General features: G+C 39.0%; 1 protein-coding gene across 5 annotated transcripts in view; it reads left to right on the top strand.

The window, feature by feature from the left end:
• Arhgap21 (Rho GTPase activating protein 21) overlaps positions 1 to 27,916 on the top strand; it is a 154,899-nt gene that overhangs the window by 39,264 nt on the left and 87,719 nt on the right. For all 5 annotated transcript variants that reach the window (XM_008831731.3, XM_008831733.3, XM_008831732.3 and 2 more), the window contains 2 exons: positions 22,162 to 22,341; positions 24,964 to 24,988. In XM_008831731.3, the coding sequence (XP_008829953.1) occupies positions 22,162 to 22,341; positions 24,964 to 24,988 (205 nt within the window). The remainder of the gene's footprint in view (positions 1 to 22,161; positions 22,342 to 24,963; positions 24,989 to 27,916) is intronic.

Raw genomic sequence — 27,916 nt, 5'->3', positions numbered from 1 at the left:
AATACTATATTTGGGGTTAATTTCTATTTTGGAAAGCTCAGGTGTACATTTAGGAAGATGAATCTCTGATAGTCTAGATCACCTTGGTGCTTCAAACAAGATAATAGAATCATATGCTATGTCTGTGGGAGTGTCTGCCCTGTCTTCTCTAGTCAGTGTACGTGTCCTTTCTGACGTGTCTGCTCAGGGGCTCTGCATCCATTCACTGGTAGCCAGGATGAAGTGAAATTTAAGCTTGACTTCTAGGTTGGTGATTCTCTCTACCCAAAGAGTAAGGAGATTTCTTTTCTTTTTTTTTTTCTTTTCCTTTTTCTTTGGCGATAATTGTTTTTAACCTGAGAATGCAATCCATTCTCAAATTGAGAAAAGCAAGCCTTTTATCCATATCACAAAATAAGAATATTTAAAAAATATCCCCACTATGTTATCTACTGATACTTCCTTTAGAAAATACTCTCAAAAGTGAACACAGCTGCATCTGTCAAGTTCTAGTTTTGTCAGTTGTGGTTACACTTATTTATTTATTTATTATTTATTTATTTATTATTTTCTGTGTCTGTGTGTTTGTGGGTGCACATGTGGAAGTCAGAAGAAAACTTGTGGGAATCAGTTCTCTCCTTCTATCCTGTGGATCCTGGGACCAAACTCTGGTTGCTAGGCTTTGTGCCAGCCACCTTACCACTTGAGCTGTCTTGCTGACCCAGACTTTGTCTTTTTGATGTGAAATAACACTATAAGCATTTGTCATTTCAAGTGAAAAAAATTATGAAATATGTAAGTGGAGTAACTCCTTAAACAAAGTTTTAAAATAGTTGTTTTACAGTATCCTTGTTTTATATAAACTTTAATTCACGTAAACTTAATTGTTTTTTCTTTTTTTAGTGTGTTGGGTACTGGAGTAAGACATGGACCCTCCCTTCAGGAAGCAGCTCCATGACTTAAAAACATAGATATTCAGTGGCTGGAGAGTGCTCAGTGCTTAAGAGCACTGGCTGCTCTTACAGAAGACCTGGGTTTGAATCTCAGCACCCCCATGGCAGCTAACAACTGTTCATAAGTCCAGTTCCAGGGGATCCAATGCCCTCTTCTGTCCTCTGTGGGCATTGTATGACACAGGTGCATTTACATACATGCAGGCATGACACTCATACATATAAAATAAAAATAAAAAAATTAGGCATACAAATAAGCAATTATAATATGATAGAAGAGTCCTACAGTAAAAGTATTTTCTTCCTTCCTTTCTTTTTTTTTTTTTTTGGTTGTTTTGAGTCTGGGTCTCTCTGTAGCCGCAGCTGTCCTGGAACTCACTATGTAGACCAGGCTGGCCTTGAACTCACAGAGATCTGCCTGCCTCTGCCTCCCGAGTGCTGGGATTAAACCATGCCCAGCTCTTGTAAAAGTATTTTCTACAGTAAAGAACCCAAGAAAATATTTGTAAGTATTGGACAGCACTGGCTGGAAAGTGATGAGAAAATAATAGATTATTCAGTTAACATAGAAGAAGAAATTTTGGGGCTGGAGCGATGGCTCAGCAGTTAAGAGCACTGACTGCCCTTGCAGAGGACCCGGGTTCAATTCCCAACACCATGTCACGGCTACGAACCATCCTTAACTCCAGTTCCAGGAGAATCCAAAGCCCTCATCTGACCTCTGCAGCGTTGCATAACACGGGTACATTCACATACATGCAGGCAATACACTCATACACATAAAATAAAAATAATAAAATATTTTAAAAAAAGAAAAAGAAATTTTAAGGCTGATGCAGCTTAGCAGGAATGTACCTCACAGCTTTGTAGCCTGAGGTGACAGGTATGGCTTACGTGCATGTTTGATATAAGAAATCCTGGGATTGTTTAGCAAAATAATAAGATGTGTGTGCATATATGTTATATTAAAATGATTGTGATCATATTGTGATCTTTTCTGTCTGTCTTGCTTTGGCATTATATTTTGGTCATTTTTCCATGCCACTGAAAAAAATTTCACATCTGTGATGACAGCAGCTATATCATGGTAATGCTTTGCCACTGGACACTTTATTATTATGGTGCTAGAACCCAGGGCCTCATCCGTGCTTGGCAGGTGCTCTACTGCTGAGTCTCACTCAGCCCCTGGACATTTAAATAGCAATCGCAGTGTATTATTGTGTAAGTTTCATCTCTGTTGCCGTGATAAAACATCAGGAAAAAAAGCAAGATAGGAAAGAATAGGTTTATTTTGGTTATAGTTTCAGAGGGGACATAGTCAGTCTTGGTCAGGAGGCTTGGCGGTTAGGAAGTGGGCTCTTTTGCACACTGGGAGCAGAGGGCAAAGTGGGGCTAGGCTCTAGCACCTCAAAGCCCTCTTGCCCAGTGGCATGCGGCTCCAGCAAGGCTCCTCCTCCTAAAAGCTCATAACTTCCCAGACAGTGTCACCAACTGCTGACTCAAGCACCATGAGCCCGGGGGTACATTTGCTATTCAAACCACAGTTGTATCTTAGAATACCTTATAATATGAGGTTTCGCCCTCTCTGTTATTTCATTAATTACTTGCTTAAAAATTAAGTCAGATATGCCTGTGGGAAGTGTGTACTGAGTAGAAGCATATGGAAAGTCTTCTTTAATTTCATCTTTTGTAACACTGTGGTACCATGTTTTGTGACAATCATTTTTCGTGTAGTAATTTCTTATGTTGTCCTGCTTACGAAAAAACATGTCATGAGGGTATTAGCTAAACTGTAGATACTGAGGTAATTTCTACAGAAATCCTTTTCAGAAAAATACTGTGAAAATTCAATGTTGTTCTTATATAATTTGAAAATGTCATAGAATAATATTTTAGGGAAAAGTTAACTTCATATTGAAGAAGATAGTATATCACACAGTATCATAGTTGGAAAACAAGAGGGTTGTTGGTTGGACTAAACTTATACCATCCCTACATCTTTCTAATTAGCATATACTTTCTAGGAAGTTAGAAGCAAATAGAGAATGTAACTAAAACTGTGTTCCCTGGTTGTGGTAAGCATGCTTAAAAGGCAATGGATTATAAATGCTCATTGGAGTCAGTCACACTTCGAAAGTAAGGGCAGAATAAATTGTACTAAACTGCAGGTGTCTCCAGTGACCAAAAGAATGCTGCAGTGTTGGTTTTGGCATTTGCTGAATGCGATTGACTCCTGTTTACTCTTAAAATATGGTTTTAGCACATTATTTTTTTTTTGTCTTCAGCTCTTGTCCTGCCTTGAGGAAGTTGTATGTTTACTAGAAGGTAGGAAAGAAGAAAGCAAGGGAGCAGAACACTTGTTAATATAGTCCCACTGTACTTGTTGATGAGGGTAAATGAACAGCTAAAGTCATGTTATTACATTTTCTTTTCTCTTTTAAACTGTATTGGATTCAGTCATCCTTGTCTATGTTCCTACACCAAGCAAAATCATCAATCAATCGGTTAATAAACCATTATTCATTATGGCCTATTTCTAGTGCGCTTAGAAGATAGTAGTCAAACTGGTAAATTCCTAGAATTAAAATTTTTTTTCAACAGTTTGGAATTTTTATTTCTAAGTTGCTTAAGTCATTTAAAAGCACCTGAAGTATACATTTCATTGAGAATAATTGGATATTTTTGAGACAGGGTCTCCCTGCAGCGCCAGATGGCTCACTGTGTAGACAAGGCTGGCCTTGATTTCACAGAGATCCACCTGCCTCTGAGAATAATTTTTTTTTTTTAATGTAAAAACATGCCTTACAAAGTTGTAGCAATATGGCAGCTGTTAATTGAACTTGGGGATCATGTATGTTTGTGTGGCTAATATGTGGAGAATTTTTATTATGCTAACATTTTCAAATAGAAATAATTTGTTCTTTATAAGCAGAGTTTGAACTTTCAGTTTGTTTTAGGAAACAATCCTGTAGTGTACTTACATCATAAAAAAATCTTGTAAAAAATTTAAAATTTGTTTTATCGAAACCCCAAACTGCATATCATTTTTTAAAAAGTAGTGGTGGACAATTTAAAATTCCTCTGATGGTAATACTAAGGAGAATTTGAGGAATAAACTAAGCAAATCCCACGCACACCTTTGTGTCTGTCTAGGTGGAAGATGCCAGGAATAACTACACTGTGTGGCTGTTTATGGCCATAGTGTAGTGCAGACATTTCAGATTCACTGTGTTAGTTAATATTAATACCACAGAGACATTCTGTACCAGCCAAGTCCTTTAAAAAGAAAAACCACCACCATGTAAATACTATTAAACATGTAAATACCTTAAAGAATTCATATAAATACCATGTAAGTACCTGGAGGAAACCATAGCATAATGTATTTCCTCACAGTCAGATATTCTGAGGGACATTTACAATGTTTATTGGCAAAATAATTGGGAAAACACCCTTATTTCCATTTACAGGACAATGGATACATAAAATGTACATTCACAATGAATTGTGTATACCTATGAAGATTAATGATCCAGTGCAGAGACCTGCTGGCTAGCTGTCCATCAGACCCTTTTCTCTGTGGCAAACATCTAGGTCTATATCCTTGAATCACTACTTTGATGAGTATTTTTAATAACAGAAAATAATATCAGAATATTAGAAAAGTGGATATGGGGTTGGAAAGATCACTCAGTGGTTAAGAGCATTGACTGCTCTTGCAGAGGACTGGGATTTGATTCCCAGCAACCACATGGCGGCTGACAACCATCTGTAACTCCAGTTCCAGGGGAATTTTATGCCCTCTTCTGACCTCTGTGGGTACTGCATGCATACAATACACTCATATGCATAAAATAAAAAATAATAATAAAGTACATTTTAAAGAAAAATGAGTGTAGAAAACATTCTACAGTCGTTCGTTAGTGTTTTGGAAGAAGACGTCTTTTTAAGTTATGAGGAAAGTTATGCAGATGTCGGAGGCCAAGTGAGAATTCTCATTTGAGGCATAAATTTGAAAACTTTTTCTGTTTTATTTTTAAGACTTTATATACTTATTTTTATTACTGTATGTGTGTGTGCATGATGGGGGCATATGTGCTATGGTAGGCGTGTGGAGGTCAGAAGACAGCTTTGTGGAGTTGATGTGTGCACTCTACCTTTATATGGGTTCAAGGGCTCGAACCCAGGGCACTGGGCTTGTGTGGCAAGCACTTTACCCCCTGAGCCATCTTGCGGGCTAACTTTATTTTAGAAAGCTAAGTCAAACCTTTTCCTGTTATCAGGGAGATATTTATTAGTGGTCACAAGGACTATAGGTGAGCATAATTGGAATATGTTGTTACTACCAATACAACTTTGAGAATGTGCCTAGGAAATGGTGACCACTGGTGATGAGAGAAGTTCACTGCAGCTTGCTATGCTCTTGGTGTTCTGTGGGACTGATGATATAGTTACAAGATTATATGTCTATAAATTAATCAATAACTTTCAGATGATAGCAGTCAAAGCTAAACTACATTAAGAAATATTTCACAACATTCTTTGCAATGTTTTTGTTTACTTCAAGATTCAAAAACAGTGTTCTGGGAACGTGAAGCTTCAAAGTGAGGATTTGAGACTCTGTCTTTGAAGTGTTGTATTCTAAAATCAGGGAAATAGGGAGAGGAGAGAGATACAAGTAGGGTAAAAGAAAGAGGCCATTTAGGGAAAAATACAGTAAAAACCAGCAACCTAAATAGAAAGGAATCTTACCATGAAAGCTCTAGCAATTCAAAGTAATCTGTAACTGCAGAAAGGACCTGTATCAGGTCAGTTTATGAAAGTAAGCTGTGCAAAAGGCACTAAAAATGAGTGTCCATCTAAGTAATAAGCTTAAAATTGATCTGGAACTCACTATGTAGACCAGGCTGGCCTTGGCCTCTGCCTCCCGAGTGCTGGGCTTAAAGGCGGTGAGTTCATTTCTTTTGTCATATTAACTATGCTGTAAAGTAGAATTACTATTTAGAAAAATATGTATAGGTACAGCAAAGTATTTAGCATCAAAGCAGGTCCATTGTTTTCAACCTGGATTGGCAAAAAAAATCTTTTGGGCCAGAGAGAGAGCTCAATGGGTAAAGTGATTGCCTTGTAAAGATGAAGATGAGTTCAATCTCCAGAGTTGGGCCTGGTGGTGATCCCAGGTCTGGATGGAAAGACAGGTCCCATGGGACTTGCTGACCAGCCCACCCAGCCTTGGTGAGTTCCAGGCGAAGGAGAGGACCTGTCTCAAAAAAAAATAGATAGTACCTGAGGAACAACACCCAGCCAAGCTTGTTCAGTGATCTACACACATGTGCGTGCACAGACACACAGATATACAGCAAAAAAAATTTAATAATCTTTGAACTAGAGACTTTCCCAACAAGCCACATGGTAAGAGTACAGCATATGTGGTGTATACAGATTGTGTTTATGACTTTTACTTGAATTAAAATTTAAAGCAATAGACAAAAGGTCCTTTAATTCACAACAGTAGGTTATTTCTCTGGCATGGTTATGGAGAAATTAGCTTAAAGATAAGCAATATCTAACTGTTTAATACCATACTATCATTTCTACTGATGGCATAATTGAAGAAAGTGGGCCAGCTCCACACTTAACAGCTATTTGTAGAAATTACTCAACCACTGTAAATCCACTTCTCCACCTGATTTATAATGATGTAAAATTTGTCCTAGGAGTGTTAGCTTTGTGGCACAATACTTGCCAGGCATACACAAGGCCCTGGGCTTAATCTCTAGCACTGCAAAAACAAAACCAACCAACCAACCAACCAAACCAAACCACACACCACCACACCACTAGTAAAATTTTACAGATATTCAAGATTTCATTTTTCCCCAGATAAAACCATATTCTTATAGTTGATCTCAGTATCTGAACAGGGGAAATTTTAATACAGTTTTGCATTAATAAGCCTTTTCTATGTTAGTGATACATGTGATTTTTTTTAACAAAAGAAATTTAATGTTTACTCTTTGCAAGGTACTGCTTTAAGTATTTTAAAACTTTAACTTGTTTTTAGAACTTTACTTGGCCATGGCAGTACTTGCCTGTAGTCTCAGCTTACAGGAAGGAGAGGATCAGGAGTTCAGGGTCATGCTCCTGGACAGCAAGTTCAAGGCCAGCTTGGGCTACATGAGACCCTGTCTCAAAAAATTAGTAATTAATAATTATCTTTAAGATGATGAATAATAATTACATATACAGACACATAAAGTAGGTATTTATATAGGTTGAATATCCCTTACCAAAATGCTTGGGCCAGAGTGTTTTCGATTTGGGGTTTTTCATAATAGCACCCAAGTCTAAACACTATACCCATGTCTTATACACAAAGCCTGAAGTACATTATTTTTAGAATACCTCTGTTTTTCCTGAGACTTAATTAGATGAGGTATGGCATTTTCTACTTGATATCAAATATATACTCAAAATTTTAGTTAGTGGAGGACTCTGGATTTTCGATTAGTGGTACAACTTGTGCTATCATCCTCAAAGCCAAAGAATCAAGACCTACTTATATGTTAAGAAACTTGCTTCCCATAGTCTACAGCTATAAACCAAGGATCCAGACCCCAGGAGTCTAGTTCCTGAGTCTGTGCCCTGCCTGCCTCATTTCATCACCTAGAAACATCATCAACAAAAAAACACAACATCAAGCCAGATGGAAGTCATAACCATAAAATTAACAATTAACTACATAAAAAGGAAAAACCTTGGCTTCTGACATTGAAGTACTGTCTTGTGTTTCTCAGCAAGTGAAATCACCAAAAGATGTTGGATGACCATGAAAGCAATCTGACTGCAAAATAAGAAAATCTTTCTTTAAGTCGTTGTACTGCTTGGTGGTAACATTTATAGAAGAACAGGTCTTCATCAGTGGACCTCTTCACTTTAGATAGATTGTAGCATTTCTCTCAGGATCTTTTAAGACAAGTGGAAAGGAAAATGCTTTCTGGTGCTTTGTCAGGAAGGCTTTCTGGGATGTACCAGGAAGCTCACCCCGTTAAGTAGTTATATAAGCTTGAGTGTGTGTGTGTGTGTGTGTGTGTGTGCATTCTTTCTTAGCCCTGTTACATTTACTTGTAAGACAGCCCTAGCTCCCTCCTCTCTTCTCCCTTTCTGCCCTTCTCCTCCCCTCCTGTCACTAACCTGGACCTTCCATATGGAAGACAACTCTCTACCCTGAGCAGTAACCCCAGGGATTTGTAAACAAAAACGTTCACCCATTGTTCATGTGCCTTTCGTTTTATGGCAAATTCATCTATGTGAAACTTTATCATAACCTTTAAGAACTTTTCCTTTGTTCTAGAAAGTTCCATCATGCCACTTCCCCCATGTAAAATTTTTGTTATGCTTATTGTTTTATGGTTGGTGATTCCTCCTTACAGTTTCTCGCACTTGTCTTTTAGTTTGCTTTGTCTAGTTATTATATCTAACTTCTATGGAGTTCTTATCTGTTATTTTGGTTTCTTTTAGCTTTCAACCATTATTCCATCAAATGACCTTGTTACGAAGTCTTTTAGGGGAATCAAATGACAATTCTTGGGCCACAGGAATTTAATTTCCACAATCCCAGGCACGGCTGGCTCCTTTCACTCCTAGATCCTGGGGTTGGGTGCTCATGGAAATGATGTGCTGGGGTGCATAGCAGAGGTCTTTCTACCTGGAGGAATCTGAGTGCTGTCTCCTTCACTGCAGCCCAGTTTGCCCTTGTTACGAAATCCAGAAGATCAAAGGCACTGTGGGTGTGTAGGAGTGGAAGAGGCAAGCATGTCTGTTTCTTTTTATCTCTTCTTTGTATCCAGGCCCGTGCGAATCCCTTCTGTCCTACAGGGTCAGAGACAGAAGGGACTTCCATGTAAGCCATAGGGAAAGTAAGATGATTGGACACCTGAGCTGTGGTGCCAGGCCATTGAAATAGTTTGTGGAGAAAAAGTGAAATTACTTTGATCTCATCCTTTCTTTTTGGGTAAAGAATCTAGTAAAATAAGATACAGCAAGCCAAAGTCAGAAATTTAAAGACGATTCAGAAGAGGTCCCTATATGATTTAAAAGAAAACTGGAATATATTTGGGATAATGAGGCCATCAGAAGACTGTATTCAGAACGAGTTTAATATATGAATCATTTTTTAAATTTTTAAAAATTTTTTATTTTTGGTCTTTTTGAGACAGGATCTCCCTGTAGCCCCAGCTAGCCTGGAACTCACTAGGTAGACCAGGCTGACCTTGAACTCACAGAGATCCACATGCCTCTGCCTCCCAAGTGCTAGGACTAAAGGTGTGCACCACCACGCCCTGGCACATTAGTCATTTTCAAAATGTTAAGATTAGAGTCCTAAAGAAAAAGGAAAACCTGCCGAGTGAATTAGATCAAAGAACTACTGGGAACAGGAGTTTATGCAGATTATAGGGCTCAGCAGTTAAGAACAGTGGCTGCTCTTGCAGGGGACCAGCTTCAAACCCAGCACCCAATAACCATCCTTAACTCTAGTTCCACAGAATCCGAGCCCACTTCTGTTTTCCTCAGGCATTGCATGACATGGGTGCACTTACAAGCATGCATATGTAACACTCACACACATTTAAAAAAAAATTTATGCAGATTGAAAGATGAAAAAGATGATGAAAAAATAGTGTGACAAGAGAAAGTGTTCTGGCCGAGGAGTCAGGGGCCTTCTGTTTGGTTTTGAAGGTTTCTTGAGATAAGATCTTGTATATTTCCCAGACTGGCCTCAAACTCACAGTCTTCCTGTCTCAGCCTTTTCTCTTTCGCTAGCGCTGGGATTGCCTTACCCGTCTTAGAAACTATGATCTTCATCTTTGCTTAGATTCTAGTCAACCACACTCTGGGATAAATCATTTCACAAATCTGGACCTCAATTTGCTGGTGTGTAACATGAAATTGTTCTCTTATATTCAATCTTAGAGTCTTCTCGAAAATTACATGACAAGGTAGCAACTAAATACATGAGGAAGGTGTTCGTCATCATTAGCCATTAGGGAAATGCAAATTACATTCACAAGATGCCATCACGTGTGCCTCTGCCACATTGATAAAGTGGCAGTGGGAACAGTACATACTTAGTAACACCAGCTCCATTCTCTGTGAGCACCGGGTAGTACAGCATGATTTTAAAAATTCTTTCAAGCTGGGTGTAGTGGCACGTCTTTAATCCCAGCACTTGGGAGGCCAAGGCAGGTGGATCTTTGTGAGTTCGAGGCCAGCCTGGTCTACATAGCGAGTTCCAGGACAGCTGGGGCTACAGGGAGACCCTGTCTCAAAAAGACAAAAAAAAAAAAAAAAAAAAAAAAAAAAAATCTTTTCAAATTTATTTTTGCTGGAATTCTTAAATCAATATTTTAATATGCACATGTGTCAGGTGCAGTTAGAAAAAGACATCAAAGAAAAGAAGAGAGCTCTGGAAAAAGCCCTGGGTCAGAAATCAGCAGTATGAGAAGAAGCCAGATCCTGCATGTCCAGCTAGCCTTTTCCTCCTTATGTTTAGTTCTTTGGGTGAAGGACTCTGAAGTAACCTGTGGAGATTGTGCATTAGAAGCCAGTTACTGGCAGTTTATCTTCCCTTCTTGAATTTTGAGGTTTTTATTTTATTTAATATTTTCTTTATTATTTTTATTTTATGTGCATTAATACTTAGCATGCACATATGTAAGTGCAACCGTGTCATGCAATGCCCGCCGAGGTCAGACGAGGGCATTGGATACCCTGGAACTGAAGTTATGGACAGTTGTTAGCTGTTATGTGAGTGCTGGGAATCGAACCTGGGTCCTGTGTAAGAGCAGTCAGTGCTCTTAATCGCTCAGCCATCTTTCAGACCCTTGAGATTTTTATTTATTTTCTATGAATATTTTTATTTTCTTTGAGAATTTCATACAGTGCATTTTGATCATATTCACAGCAACTCCTCTGCTTAACTCCTCTCAGATCCACCTCCATCTCCTTTCCCAAGTTTGTGTCCTCTTTTTAAAAATTTTATTCATCCCGAGTGTGGTGGCACACACCTTTAATCCTAGAACTTGGGAGGTGGAGGCAAGCAGATCTCTGTGAGACTGAGACCAGCTGGGGCTACAGGGAGATCCTGTCTCAAAAAGAAACTTTTAAAAAATTTAGTATCCCATCAACTTCAATTTGGGCCTGGGGCCATCCATTTGGCACATGATCCATCTACCAGGGGCCACACTCTTAAAGAAAATGAACTTTCGCTCCCCCAGAAGCCATTAAGTATCCATAGCTTCTCATTTGGGGGTGGACACTCATGAACTCCTCCCTACTCCATGCTAGAATGTTTTCCAGCTTGATCTTATGCAGGCACCCTGCTGCGAGTTCATGAGTGCAATGGTCTTGTCCTGAAGACACTGGTTTGTTCCGATCCTCCCTCATCTCTGGCACTTACACTCTTTCTGCCTTCTCTTCCATGAGGGCCCCTGAGATGCCATGAGGGGTGTAAAATAGATGTCCCATTTGTGACTAAGCTCCAGTCAGGAGGTGGGGAGCGCACAGAGTTGCAGGAGGCCACTACATAAGTTAAGCTCTTGCACTGACCCCAGCAGACCAGGCAAAGAATCAGTGGAGTCCGTCATACTCCACAGAGCCAACCTAAGGCTGCCATTGCTCTCTGACATTCTGAAAGGTCAGGAGGCTGAGAGCCCAAGCAGGCTGTATTGATCCATGCCTTGATGAAGTTCCTACTCCTCCTACCCTTATAAAAGAAAGCATCTTGAGACTACCTGTCAGTTATTCTGTGGTTTTCTCTCCCTGTGCTGAACTGGAAATCAAAATGCCAAGTCACAATCAGAATAGAAGTTTGTGTTCTTTAAGAATGAGGGTAGATGGGAAACAGTATTTATTAAGCTAATGCCAAATTATCATTGCTTTACATGCTATGTTTATATTTGATGATCTAAATTAATATGTATAATACATTCATACATGTTAACATGATATACTGAAACCAACTCTTGGGCACTGTCTATGGGTCTTAACTACGTCACTGATGCTGTTGAAGAAAGGTGTGCTTCCTCATAGCTGAACCTTTGCTTTGCTTTCGCTTTCATCCGTCCACCCCCCCCACACACACACACAACTACTTTCTTGGGCTCATGGCTGTTCCTTAGTTTCTTTATTTAAATCTCTTTATGAGATGTGTTTGACACATAATCATTGCATATTTAAGATTATTTGCAATTATTTGCCCATGTGAAAACATTACCTACAGTAATGAGTGTACTTACCCTCCCCCAGTGCCCGCATGGCACTCTGTCTACACTGCCTCCCTCCATCCATCCACAGAGCACCGACGGTCTGCTCCCAATGCAGACCAGAGTTAGAAATTATCCAGGATTGTATATGGAAGGAATCATGACACATATGCTCTATTTGGTCTGGGTTTGTTACATAGCAGAATTAATAGATAACTACATGTAGCTTATTTAATTGATCAGTATTGGTTGATGAATCATAGTTCATCTTTGTTGACAAAACATTTGGGATATTGCTCAGGTTTTCTACAACAGATGAAGCTGCTATGGTCATTTCTGTGTAAAAAAAAAAATTGTTTTTGGTCTTTTAGAGATAGGGTCTCCCTGTAGCCCCAGTTGACCTGGAATTCACTATATAGACCAAGCTGGCCCTGAACTCACAGAGATCCACCTGCCTCTGCCTCCAGAGTGCTGGAATTAAAGGCGTGCACCACCATGCCAGACTTCTCTGTAAATTTTAATATTGACATGTATTCTGATTTTCTCTTGGCTATTTCCCTAGGAGCAAATGGCAGTGTCAGGTGCTAGACTCATATTTAGATTGTTTTCCAAAGTATGTGCAGCGTTTTAGAGTCTCATCACTGGTGTCTGAGAGCTTCTGGTATGTCACCGACCGGCACTTGGTGTGGCTAGACTTTACAATAGGCTTGTCTCGGTGTTCCACTGTAGTTTGCATTTCCAATCAGCTACAAGGTTGAGTATCTCTTTGTTTCTTTGGTAAAGTATGGTCAGATCTTCTGTCCATTTTTTTCATTTTCTTTTTTATTTCATTATTGAATTTGGAGAATTAATTTTATATTCCAGATATAAGTCCTCTATGAAATGTCATTTACAAATACTTTTTTCTTGCTGAAGATTGTCTTTTTGTTCCCTTACATGTCTCAAACAGCAGTCTTAATTTTGATGAAGTTCAATTTATCTATTTTTATTTATTTATTTAATTTATTTATTTTGATTTATTATTTTTATTTTATGTGTATAAGTGTATTGCCTGCATGCATGCAAGTGCACCCGTGTCATGCAGTGTCCATGGAGGGTCAGAAGAGAATTCTTTTCCTGGGGATACTAAGCAATGCTTATTCCCTTTTAAGGTTCTAGTGTCAAGCCAATGTTTGATTAAAGTTTTACTGGGGAACCAAAGAATTTACTGAGCTAACTTATCGAGATAACTGAGGGGTTGCTGAGGTATATGAATGACCTGAGGGTATACACATTGGAAAGCCTTTACCCAGCATGGGTCAAGCCTTTTCTTCCTAGCCGTCCCCAGATTGTATACTTTAGCCCTCCCCAAATCCAGGTGACCATGTGTGATTAGGGCCAAATGACATACAGTTGGCTGGGAAGAGTGGCTAGATACTACAGTGAGGGTCCAATGACTTTGCTTGGCCCTCCTTTAATGAATGAGCACAACCATCAGCAAGCCCAATGTTTAGCAATCAGGCTCAGCTGAAGTCATGATGATGGTAGTTATTTCATGCCGAAGAGACTGCTATATAGCATCATCTTATTGAAAGGACATGGAATTGGGGCTGGAGAGATGGCTCAGTGGTTAAGAACACTGGTTGTTCTCACAGAAGACCTACATTCAAAACCCAGCACCCACATGGCAGCTAACAACAGTTTGTAACTCCAATTCCAGGGAATCTCATGGCCTTTTCTGTTTCCACAGGCATTGCATGACACAGGTGCACTTAACCTACATGCAGGCAATACACAAACACATAAAACAAAAATACTAAATAAAATATTTTTTAAAAAAGAACTTACAACCAGCAATCAAAATGACGGGAACCAATACACATCTTTCAATAATAACCTTAAATATCAATGGACTGAATTCCCCAGTCAAAACCCACAGGTTAAGTGAAGATTAAGAAACAAAATCCATCTCTTTGCTGTCTGCAAGAAACCCATCTCATTCAAGAACAGGCACTATTTTAAAGTAAAAGGATGGAAAAGAATATTCCAAGCAAATGGCACTAAGAAACAAGCAGGGGTTGCAATTCTAATATCTGACAAAACAGATTTCAAAGTAAAACTAATCAGAAGAAATAAGGAGGGTCACTTCATTCTGATCAAAGGAACAATTAACCAAGAACACGTTACAATCCTTAACATATATGCACCAAACTCTGGTGCACTCAAATTCATAAAAACAACACTACAGGACTTTAAGACACAGATGAACCCCAACTCAGTAATAGTAGGGGGCTTCAATACCCCACTGTCTCCATTAGACAGCTCAACTGAATAAAGAATAAACAGAGAGACATCTAAATTAAATGATACCATGCATCAAATGGACCTAACAGACATGTTTTAACTATTCCACCCAAGCACCAAAGAATATACTTTCTACTTACCACTGCCTCCCCACCAACACTATGTCCCCACCAAACTCCACCAGTCCTGTAGAAGAGTTCTACAAGAACCCCCTAGAGATAACCCAGGAAAAAGAATTTATAGGAACAATCAAAAGTATGATCAAGGAATTCAATGAATTTAAAGAACACACGAACAAAGAAATCAAAGAACTAAAAGAAGATAGGGATAAACTTCTGAATGAATTCACAAAAGAGATAGAAACGTTGAAGAAAACTCAGGCAGAAATGAAGAAGGAAGTGCAAAACTCAATAAGCCAACTTGAAACAAGAGGGGAAAGCCTCACCACTGCATGGAACTTTTTTAAAAATTGACTACATACTGGGCCATAAAACAAACTTCAACATATACAAACAAAAAAAATTGAAATAATTCCATGCATTCTATCAGACCACAATGCAATAAAGCTCAAAATCAACACTGGGCAAAGCCCTAGTCACTACACAAACTCGTGGTGCTTGAACAACACACTCCTAAACAGAGTGGGTCAAAGGAGAAATTAAGAAAGAAATAAAAGCATTCTGAAATTTAACAAAAAGGACAATACAACACAACACAACCTCTGGGACACTTTAAAAGCAGTCCTAAGAGGGAAGATTATAGCTCTAAGTGCCTACATTAAAAAATTAGAAAGAATGAGCCAGGTGTGGTGACACATGCCTGTAGTCCCAGCACTTCGGAGGCAGTGGCAGGTGGATCTCTGAGTTCAAGGCCAGCCTGGTCTACATAATGAGTTCCAGGACAGCTGGGGTTACAAGGAGACCCTGTCTCAAAAAAAAAAAAAAAAAATTAGAAAGAACCCAAATGACCTACCACTGCAACTCAAGACTCTGGAAAGGCAAGAAGAAATTAAACCCAAACCTACCAGAAGAGAAGAAATAACAAAAATCAGAGCAGAAATTAATGAAATAGAAACAAAGAAAACAACACAAAGAATCAATGAATCTAAGAGCTAGTTCCTTGAAAAGCTAAACAAGATAGACAGATCCTTAGCCCAGTTAACCAAAAGAAAGAAAGAGCAAATCTAAATCAGCAAAATCAGAGATGAAAGGGGAAACATCACAACAGATACACAAAAGATCAAGACCATTGTAAGGGAATATTTTAAAAACCTATATTCAACTAAATTTGAAAATCTAAAAGAAACAGATGGATATCTAAAATCATGGGAACCACCAAAGTTAAACCAAGAAGAGATCAACAGTTTAAACAGACCCATGACATATAAGGAAATCGAAACAGTAATACAAAGCCTCCAATCTAAAAAAAGCCCAGGCCCAGACAGATTTACAGCAGAATTCTACCAGACATTTAAAGAATACCTCCAACCAATTATCTAAAAGAAACAGATGGATATCTAAAATCATGGGAACCACCAAAGTTAAACCAAGAAGAGATCAACAGTTTAAACAGACCCATGACATATAAGGAAATCGAAACAGTAATACAAAGCCTCCAATCTAAAAAAAGCCCAGGCCCAGACAGATTTACAGCAGAATTCTACCAGACATTTAAAGAATACCTCCAACCAATTCATTATCCAAAAAACAGTGATACAAAAACCCCTGAGTGAAAAAATTCAGACCCAGATGGATTCACGGCAGAAATCTACCAGACATTTAAGGAAGATCTATATCAAGTACTACTTAATTATTCAAAAAGATAGAAACAGAGGGAGAACTCCCAAATTCCTTCTATGAAGCCAGCATCATTCTAATTTAGAAACCAGGTAAAGACACAACCAAAAAAGAAAACTATAGATCCATATTCTTAGCGGACATAGATGCAGAAATTCTCAACAAAATACTTGCAAAGCACATATAGACACACATCAAAAAGATCATTCACCTGATCAGGTAGGCTTTATCCCAGAGATGTAGGGATGGTTCAATATATACAAGTCAATAAACGTCATTAAACATATAAATGGACTCAAAGACAAAAAACACATTGTCATCTCAATAGTTGCAGAAAAGGCTTTTGATAAAATTCAGCATGCATTTATGTTCAAAGTCCTAGAAGGAATTGGACTGGAGGGAATATACCTCAACATAATTAAAGCTATATACACAAATCCACAGCCAACATCATTCTAAACAGAGAAAAACTGGAAGCATTCCCATTAAAATCAGGAACCCAACAAAGATGTCCACTATCTCCATTCCTCTTCAACATAGTGCTTAAAATTCTTGATAGAGCAATCAGACAGGAGAAGGAAATTAAAGGAGTACTAATTGGAAAAGAAGAGGTCAATTATCACTTTTTGCAGATGATATGATACTATACCTAAGAGATCCCAAAAGTTCCACCAGAAAACTCCTAGAACTGATTAATACTTTCAGTATAGTGGCAGGTTATAAAATCAATCTACGTAAATCAATAGCCTTTCCATATCCCAACAACAAGCAATGGGAGAAAGAATACAGGGAAGTGCTCCCATTCACAATTGCTGCAAAAAATAAAATATCTTGGAATAAGTCTGACCAAAGACACGAAACACCTCTGCAATGAAAATTTTAAATCATTAAAGAGATTGAGGAAGACACCAGGAGATGGAAGGACCTCCCATGCTCATGGATTGGAAAACATAATACTGTGAAAATGACCATCCTATCAGAAGCAATATATAGATTCAATGCAATCCCAATCAAAATCCCCATGACATACTTCACAGAATTAGAAAAAAATCCATCTTTAAATTCATATGGAAGTACAAAAAACCCAAGATAGCTAAAGAAACACTGAGCACAAAGAGCAACGCTGGGGGGATTACAATACCACATCTCAAAGTATACTACAGAGGTATAGTCATAAAAACAGCACAGTACTGTCACAAAAATAGACACATAGATCAATGGAATATCACTAAAATTCCAAACCCGAGAACATGCAATTTCAGCCTTCTGATATTTGACAAAGGTACCAAGAACACACAATCGGGGAAAGACAGCATGTTCAACAAATGGTGCTGGCAAAACTGGATTTCCACCTGTAGAAGAATGAAACTAGATCCTTATCTTTCACCTTGCACAAAAGTCAACTCCAAATGGATCAAAGACCTCAATGTAAAACTGGAAACCCTGAAACTATTGGAAGAAAGTAGTGGCAGTAACTTAGAAGATATAGGTGTAGGAAAGGGTTTTCTAAATCGGACAGAAGTTGCTCAGGAATTAAGGTCAGCAATCAACAAGTAGAACCTCCTTAAACTAAAAAGGTTCTGTACAGCAAAAGAAACAATCAAAAAAGTGAAGAGAAAACACATAGAATGGGAAAAAATCTTCACCAGTGACACATCTGACAGAGGTTTAACATCCAGAATATATAAAGAACTCAAAAAACAAAGAAGCGAGAAACCAAATCACCAGATTAAAAGATGGGGCTAAACAGAGAGGTCTCAAAGGAAGAAATAAAGATGGCTAAGAAACATCTCAAAAAGTGCTCAACATACTTAGTTATTAGGGAAATGCAAATTGAAACCACCCTAATGTATCACCTTACCCCATTCAGACTGGCTAGGATCAAGAGTACAAATGATACCAAATGCTGGCAAGGATGTAGAGAAAGGGGAACGCTCATTCACTGTGGGTGGGATTGCAAATTCGTACAACCCCTATGGAAAACAGTGTGGAGAATTCTTAAAAAACTAAAAATGAACCTACCATATGACCCGGTTATACCACTCTTCGGCATATACCCAAAGGACTCATCCTATTGTAGAGACACTTGTACAACCATGTTTGTTGCTGCTCTTTTCACAATAGCTAAGAGATGGACACAACCTAAATACCTCTCAACTGACGAGTGGTTAACAAACATATGGTATATTTACACAATGGAGTTCTATTCAGCAGTAAAGAAAGATGAAATAATGAAAGTTGCAGGTAAATGGATGGATCTAGAAACTGTTATACTAAGTGAAGTAACACAAACTCAGAAAAATAAAAGACATGTTCTTCCTCATTTGTGGATTCTTTTAGTTTTTTGATCTGTTTGTTCGTGTGTTCTTTAAATTCGTTGAATTCCTTGATCACGTTTATGATTGTTCCTTTAAATTCAGTGTCCTGTGTTATCTCTAGGGGGTTCTCCTTGTAGAACTCTTCTACAGGACTGGTGGAGTTTGGTGGGGACATAGTGTTTTGGCATTCCATTTTATTATTCTTTGTTGTGATTTTGGCATGTGAATTTCTTTTGTTGTGTGTGATTCTGGTATAAGAATTAAGTTAAAGTATCCTTCTGTTTGTATTATTGGTGGCCTTGGTCCTTATTGATTATGTAAAGCTGATTGGTACAGGTTTCAGATTTTCTCAGGTTTTATTTTGGATTGAACTGATGGCTTCAGATCAGCTATTCAGGAGCACCTGCAAAAGCGCAAGTCAGGTTCCAGTCAGGTATGCTCAGGCTTCCTTCTAAGATTTGGACCCCTATTAGCAGGAATGGCACGTGGAGGCACAATCCAGGCACTCTCAGGCAGTCCTCTGTGTTCTCAGCCTCTATGCCAGATGGAGGCCAGAACCGGCGGTACTCTCTACAATCTGCTGAGATCACAGCTGCTACACTGATGGAGGTCGGAACCCGCCCTCTCAAGCTGTCTGCTGGGATCTCTGAACACATCTTTTTTAACTGTCAAATTTCAGTTGCTTATTGAGACTTTGTGAACATAGTGTGAATTTTGTGTATTGCATGGTGGCTTCTTTTACATTCTAGTAGCTTAGTTACATAGCATCTACTGCAAGCTTGGCCAGATCATGTTACTGTATAGCAATCTTCTCACCTCCATCTGCAACAAATCATTTTGTGGAAATAGACTCATTGGACATTAGAATCAGCATATGAATGTGTTTGCTCTTTGATAAAGGTGCATAATCTTATCAGGAACACGGACATGAAAAGTTCCTGATTGGATTGGGGTTATGCCTGCGGTAAAATATACATATTGGGTATTGAGAATGTGCATGTGGCTGAAGGAAGTCACCTAAAGAAAAAGAGTGTACCTTAACAGTCAGTTGACAGAGTCCAGGTATTTCCAAGCTCAGAAATGTTGTAGGTGAAGTAGCAGAGGAGACTGAGAAAAATTAGCCTGTGAATTGGGAGGAAAGTCGATAGGGGAAGTCAAATTAAGGTACATTGTCATGGAGGACATGATCACTGTGCCTGGATAGGCCTTATAAGATGAGAACTGAGAACCGACTTCTGTTGAGTCATATGAAGTCAGTGGTGATTGTGGCAAGATCAGGTTTAGAGAGTTACTGAGGTAAAATCTAGAAGGGGATTCAAGAGAAAATAGAGTACAAGATGGGAAGATAGCTTCACGGGGTTTTGCTACAAAGAGGAGCTGACTAATAGTGGTAGTGGCTGTGTGCTCAACAGAGAATTTTGTTGTTAAAATGAAAGAAAGGGGCTGGAGATAGCTCAGTGGTTAAGAGCACTGGCTGCTTTTGCCGAAGACCTGGGTTTGGTTCCCAGTACCTACATGGCAGCTAACAGCCACCCATAACGACCATTCTAGGGGATCTGATGCCTTCTTCTGGCCTATATAGGCACTGCATGACATGGGTGCACTTACATACTTACAGGCAGAACACACACTCATATACGTAAAAATAAATACATCAAAAAATTTTATTTTGGCTTTTTGAGATAGGGTCTCCCTGTAGCCCCAGCTGTCCTGGAACTCACTAAGTAGACCAGGGTGGCCTTGATCACAGAGATAGAGACCCACCTACCTCTGCCTCCCAAGTGCTGAGATTAAAGGTGTACGCCACCGCGCCTGACTTGAGTTTAAAAATTCTTAAACAGGCAATTTTGGATATTTGAATGGACATTTCATATTTTTTTTGTTTGTCCATTAATGCTTGTTTTTTCAAATCTGTACTCTGAAGTCAGAAAAGGCCAAGTTCAGTTGCTTATTATTTTTGCATGCAGTGCTTGAACTCACAGAGATCTGCCTGCCTCTGCCTCTTGAGTGCTGGGATTAAAGGCTTGCGTCACCACACCCGGTTCCAAAATTTTTTTTAAGATGAAAAAATTTCAAATATTGATGCAGGTGAGACATATAGTAACGAAAGTAGATGAAGTGATAAGGGGAGACTTGCTGGTGTACCCTTCAGACTCAGGATCCTTTACGGAGTCGTGGGGCCTTATAAAGAGTAGACACTGCACCTGTTGTCGTCAGGAGGGAAGGCAGGAAAATATGGGCACCAGTAGGAGTAGGTAGGTAACTGGCAGAATATGAAGTTCTCGAGTTCTTGCTGCTGTTTTCTCAAGCAGGGCTGTTGACTACCAGTGCGGATGAGGGAGAAGGACTGGAATAGCCATTTAGGGTGAGGGGGCAACAAATACATTTTATGAAATTCTCAAATATTCAATAAAATACGTTTTTTAAAAAGGACATGATGTATCATTGCCCAACAACCTGGAGGGTGTCTTTAGGTTCCCGATGGAAGGGCTAAGGCCTAGAGTAGGAGTGCTGCCATGTCCTCAGCTAGCTTTGTCAGGAGACTTTGAAGAAATGAAAAAGTGCTAAAGGGCAAAGGAGTAAATTGAAGCTGCTTTACTAGTAGTGTAAGGACTTGGGGCTGGGGAGGCACAGCAGAGGGATGGTGGTTTCAGCCCTATACCAAGGAGTCGGATGGGGTACTAAAGTAATGAACCAGCAAGTCCTTGGTTTTGCATTCTAAAGGAGTTTCGATCTTGGCCAGGCGAAAGCTGAAGAGTGAAGGAGAGGTCAAGGTACTTGAAAGGCCGGAATTCTGGAAGGATTATCATCTCTGTGGATATGAAATTTGGACTTAGAACTGAGGCCTTTTCTGTGATTTTCTAACATTTGTTGCATTGGATTATATAGTAGAGCTTGGATTCCAGCCCCAAATTAGAATTTTGTCTCTTACACTGTCTCCCATTCTTTGCATGCGTGAGACTTTCTTGATCCTCTTTTATTCTTTCTATTGCATTTTTAATCTGACCTTTTGCTAATAATTTGCAAGTCTTCATTTTTTCTCTTTAAATTTTCATAATGCAATTTTGAGACATGTTTTAGTTTGGGGGAGCTGGAGACCAGCTCAGTGATTAAGAGCACTTGCTTTGCAAGCATGAGAACCAGAGTTTGGAACCCAGCATCTGCTTAGCAAGCTGAAGTGTTTCTGCATACACCTGTAACTCCAGCACTGGGATGTAGTGACAGCATTGCTGGGGTCTGCTAGCTGAAAAACACAAGCTCCAGGTTCAGTGAGAGATCCTGCCTCGAAGGACTAAGGCAGAGTGCTCGGGGAGGACACCAGGTGTTTTCTTCTGGCCTCTGCGTGCATATACAGATGTCCACACCTGCTACACACACATACAGAAAAATTCAGTTTTTGGTGATTGGATGACTACTTGTAATACATCTAGTTCACACAGGAAGATATACTTCTTTTCCTCCAGAGTTCATATCTACACTCAGCTGTTATGTTTGCATGTAGCTATTTTTCTAAATTAAGAAGTATATTGTGTTCTGTAGTTAAGTTTTTAAATATCTTTCCCTTTAGGTGTCAAAAAGTCAAGATGGAAAAGAACAAAGTGAAGCTATATCACCATCTGAAGATGAACCATTTTCCTGGCCAGGGCCCAAAACCGTTATGTTGAAGAGAACGTCTCAAGGATTTGGTTTTACATTAAGGCATTTTATTGTTTATCCCCCAGAGTCTGCAATTCAATTTTCATGCAAGGTAAGAGGATTCCCATTTCACTCACCCTACCCCTCTGCCTTTTTTCTATCTCGAAAGAGGTGTGTGTTCTATTTGCATTTTAAAAATTATTTTAGGCATTTCCACTTGGAACAAAATTTTAGTCTCTAAAATGTATGGATTCTGAACTCTAAGTCAATTTTTCAGTGACTCTGGACTTCTTTCTATTCTAATATATAACTACTTTCCTAGAAAAGTTTTCTGCTGCATAGGAAGAATCAGCAAGATTACGTTTATTACCGTCCATGTATATAATATGATGTAATATGATGGCAAGCCAGAATTTTAAAACATGGCTTCTTAGAGTAAATCATGACTATGCTTCAGTCTGAAAAGGGTCAGTATTTGATAATTAGAATTGCCGCACTGAGTACTCTTCATTCTTTGTTACCAATTATGAGTGTTACTGTACTTCATCCCCAGCAAAGTCCTGTGGAGAAGTGGTTTTATTAACCATATAACAGATGCCAAAACTTGTTTAAGTTTGGGTGTAGTGGCGCCTTTAATCCCAGCACTCACATTAGGCTTGCCTCATAGAGATCTACCTGCCTCTGCCTCCCAAGTTCTGGGATTAAAGGCATGTGCCACCATGCCGGGCCCCTTCATTTTCCTTAAATGCATCTCAGTAAAATATCTTAGAGGATAATCTTTTAAAAGTACTGAATAGTATTTGAGGATTATGAATAATTACCATTGGGATTAAAATTTACTAGTCAGGTTTCCTGATCTGTCTTTAATGCTATTAGCTAGATACCTTAAGAATCTATTTGAGGGGCTGGAGAGATGGCTCATCAGCTAAGAGCACGACTGTTCTTGCGAAAGACCTAGGTTCAAGTTCCAGCACCCACATGATGGCTAACAACTGTCCATAACTCCAGTTCCAACATCCTTTTCTGTCCTCCGCAGGCATTGCATGACATGGGTGCACTTACATACATGCAGGCATAACATGTATACACATAAAATAAAATTTTTTAAGATTTAAAAAAGAATCTAATTGATCTTAGAAGGTGTAGAGTAATATTATATTAGATCACACATCAGAACATTAGATTCATTTATAACTTAGTACTTTTTGTCCATTTAGAGCACGGGAAGCACATAGATAATATTATAAAATAATCTTTACACCAGTTAAAAAATATATTTGTGGGGCTGGAGAGATGGCTCAGCGGTTAAGAACACTGGTTATTCTTGCAGAAGACCTGGGTTCGAATCCAAGCACCCAAATGGCAGCTAACAGCTGTCCATAACTCCAGTCCCAGGGGATCTGACAGCCTCTTCTGACTTCCCTGGGCATTGCATGACACAGGTACACTTACCTACATGCAGGCAATATATGCATACACATAAAAATAATAAATTTTTTTTAAAGTTTAAAAAAATATATTTGTATTTTAAAACTGGAAAATATTTCTGGAGTCAAGAGCCTGGGTTTGAGCCCCATCTCTGGCTCATACTAGCTAGCTTTGTGACCTTGAGTAAGTCTCCTATCAGACAGTAATAGTACCTTGCCCAAAACTGAGTGATAACTATGTAACAGAAACACTTAGAACAGGAATTGATATGCAGTAATGCTCAGTAATTTTCAGTAATAGTAATACTGTGTGCCGTGCTTATATTCCAGCAAACAGGTCTCAGTCTTAATACATTTTTCATGGAAAATATATATTGAAGTATTTTCCATTTTAATTTAGAAGTCATATCATTTCACTCAATGACTGGGTGGGCGAGGGGCTTCTGGGGATTGGATCCAGGGCCTTGCACATGATACATGCCAGGCAAACAGTCAACAGTGAGCCATGTACCTAGCCTCATAAGAATTCAAAACAATTTTTAATATTGTATAAAAGAAAACATGTGATTGACAAAAAAGAAAGTGTGCAATTGACAACAATGTCTTTATTATGTCACTAAGCTGGCAATCTCCTAGTCTTAGAATAAAGCTTAGAACCAGAAGAAAACACCATTTGGGCAGCCAAAACAAAGGTCAGAATTATGTCATAAACGGCGGCCTTCAGCCAAATCTCTGTTTTTCTTTCTGCAGTCCATGGTAGCTTTCATACAGTAGAGGCTCAGCCAGTGTTGATGTAGATGTGTTTCCACGCTAGTGTTTGCAGTTGCTTTTCTAACACCTCAGCTAGGTATAGACAACGTGGCAAAGATAGCCTGGTACTAAGGAGACCAAATAGATGAGCTTCTGGAATGAGCATAAGAACTTCATTATCTAGAAATTTGCAAGGTTCTGAGCCCTGTAATAGCCCATAAAGCCTCATTTAAGGCCACTACCGTGTCGTAAATAACGGCCAGCCCTGCCTAGCTCTTAGCTTCTGGCTTCAGCTCTGTGCCTCCTCCACTTGGCTATCTCCGTTAGACACCGCCCACTCACTGTCAGTCTGTCAGTCTGGAAAAGGATGATTTTATAATAATTCTGAACTGCAGTGTTGATGTCATCCCCTAACTTCACTTTCCTTCTCCATTTGTGACAGCTCCACCCTCTGGCAAAGGTGCTATTAAATTCTAATGTACCAATAATTTGGATTAAATTGAGCCTTGCTACGATTTGACAGGAATTTACAAATGGTGTTTTGTTTTATTTTGTAGGATGAAGAAAATGGAAACCAAGGAGGTATGCTGTGAAACTTTTATTACCTTTTCTTTGAGTGCTGTTCTGTGTTTGTCTTTCTGTTCTTGAAGTGATGTCAACTGAGATGATTAGTTTTTGAAATTCACCTGTGGAACAGTTTTTAGGTGTGAGAATCATGGATGTTAAGTAGCTTTTATCTTAGACTTCAGAGCTCGATGAATTCCATTGCTAAACTTTTATGATTTGAACATGTAATGATTTTATTATTTATGTGATTATGAAGGAAAAATCTATCATTTTTATTTCAGTTAGTAACCTTTGTCATTTCAGCAGGTCTTTCAGGTAAGGAGTCCTTTGTGTTTATCAACTAGGTTTTGTATTCTTAAATTAATCTTACTCTTCGTTTAAACATTATTTAAAGAACTTCAAAGGAAAATCAGGCTAGGTGTGGTGGCCCATGCCTTTAATCCCAGCACTCTGGAGGCAGAGGCAGGCAGATCTTTGAAATGGAAGCTAGCCTGATCTACATTGTAAATTCCAGGCCAGCTGAGCCTACAGGAGATAGGGAGACCAGAGAGATGAGACTGTGACTGTCAGTCTGGAAAAGGATGGTTTTATAATTTATGATTTACTTTTCTTTTTGGGGGCGTGGTCTTTTTGAGACAGGGTCTCCCTGTAGCCCCAGCTGACCGGGAACTCACTACATAGACCAGGCTGGCCTTGAAGTTACAGAAATCTGCCTGCCTCTGCCTCCTGAGTGCTGGGATTAAAGGCAAGCACCACCACACTGGGCTACTTTTCTTTTAAGTCTTTAATGAGTTAAAATTTATATTTAATAAAATGGACTCATTAAAACATTTATTTATAGAGCAGGACAGATGGCTCAGCAGTTAAGAGTGCTTTCTGCTCTTCCAGAGGGCCTTAGGTTGGTGCCTCCAACCTACACACACACACACACACACACACACACACACACACGCACGCACACACAAATAAAAATAAGAATAAAAATAAATTTTAAAAAAAAACACTTTTATGCCAGGCATAGTGGTGCACACCTTTAATCCCAGTACTTGGGAGGCAGAGGCAGGAGGATCTCTGTGAGTTGAGGCCAGCATGGTCTACAGAGTAAGTCCCAGGACAACTGGGGCTACAGGGAAACTCTGTCTCAAAAAACAAAACAAAACAAAACCCACTTTTATTTCTAGAGAAATTTATACTTTAAAAAATTATAAAACGGTACAATTTCCATAAATCTCATTCAACTTCTCTTGTGTTAAAAACTTACTGTGGTCAGGTGTGGTAGCGCACACCTGTAGTCCCAGCACTCAGGAGGCAGAGGCAGGCGGATCCCTGTGAGTTCAAGACTAGCCTGGTCTACATAGTGAGTTCCAGGACAGCTGGGGCTACAGGGAGACCCTGCTTCAAAAAGACAAAAAACAACAACAACAACAACAAAAAACTTACTGTGATACAATGAACAAAACTAAGAAATTTGTATTGATATGATATTATTAATTAGCTACAGACTTTTACTTGAGTTTTACCAAATTGTCACTGGCTGTCTTGTTGTTGGAGTCCTACACTGTGTTCAGTCTGTCTCAGCTCCTCTGTCGTTTTTTCTTTCTGTATTTGGTGACCTTGACATTGTTGAAAAGTCTAGTCTTTATTTTGTAGGATGTCTTTCCGTTTGGGTTTGTCTGATGTTTTTTCAACATTATTTCAAATTTAATTTGTCTTTAGCAAGAATGTCACATTTGTGCCTAGTTTAACATTTTGTAAGTTTTAACCTGTGAAACTACTGTCCCAATCAAGATAAGATATCAAAAAATAACCTTTTCATCATTTTTAATACTTCCTGGGTATTCTTAGACAATTACTAATGAGCTTTTTGTCAAAATAGAATTTTGCCTCTTCTGGAATTTCCTGTAAAGAGAACAGTGAGCTGTGTTCATGTCTTTTACCTGGCATAGCATTTTCTATGTCTGTTTGGGTACTAACAGTACTACCTTTTGGGGGGGGGGTGATTTCATTTGTATGAATGTTTCATAGATTTTCTACTTTCCTCAATAATTTCCATATCTTGCCAACCTGCTTTGAGGTCTTATAATGGACATGGAAGGGTTAAACTGAAAAGAAAATAGTTTCTTTCAGCACTATCCAAAATAATCTGAGGTAGGACACATCATAGATGTCACCTGTGCAGAATGGGGCACTCTTCCATCTCCATCTGTTGTGCACTAGTGTTTAGGATGAATTCCAAATGCTCCCTGGTGTGGTAGAAACAGGGACAGCTGACAGAAGAGGCCAGTAGAGAAAGGGCATCTGAGTTCTCTGTCATCTTCCCATCATTCCCCAGGTTTATGTGCAGATATGGCACACACAACACCACCTAGAATTCCATGCCTGTTGCAGGGGAAAGACATGTCTGATAAAAGTAGGCACATATAGCCAGAAAACGCACGCAAGTATTGTGGGTCTGACATAGCTTACTGAACTAGTTGGATGTTCTTATTTGCTCTGGGTGGAAAAAATAAACTTAAACATTTTAGAGGAAATAGGAATTACAGAAAGAAAGTTGCAGCAGAGGAATAAAATGCAGGTGAGGGGTGTATCTGCTGGGAAGATGATCACTTGCCAATTTCTACCAATTTTAAACCTAATCTTGTTTTAAAAAAAGGGGGTTGTTCATATATGGAAATATATGTATAATCATATAGTAAGATAAAATCCCCTAAGTTACCAGGCATAGTGGCACACACCTTTAATCCCTGCACCCGGGGCAGGAGACTCTCTGTGAGTGCAAGGCCAGCCTGGTCTATGTAGTGCGTTCCAGGCTGGCCCCACTACAGGGAGACCCTGTCTCAAAAAGACCAAAAAAAAAAAAAAAAAAAAAAAAAAAAAAAAAAAATCCTATAAGTTAAGTTTAGGGTAAAAATATAAATTCAACCAACAGCAGTGAAATACAGA

The sequence above is a fragment of the Nannospalax galili genome, unplaced genomic scaffold (assembly GCF_000622305.1).
Source record: "Nannospalax galili isolate Female #2095 unplaced genomic scaffold, S.galili_v1.0 scaffold14, whole genome shotgun sequence".
Taxonomy (NCBI): domain Eukaryota; kingdom Metazoa; phylum Chordata; class Mammalia; order Rodentia; family Spalacidae; genus Nannospalax; species Nannospalax galili.
This window is presented reverse-complemented; position numbering and strand designations above follow the sequence as displayed.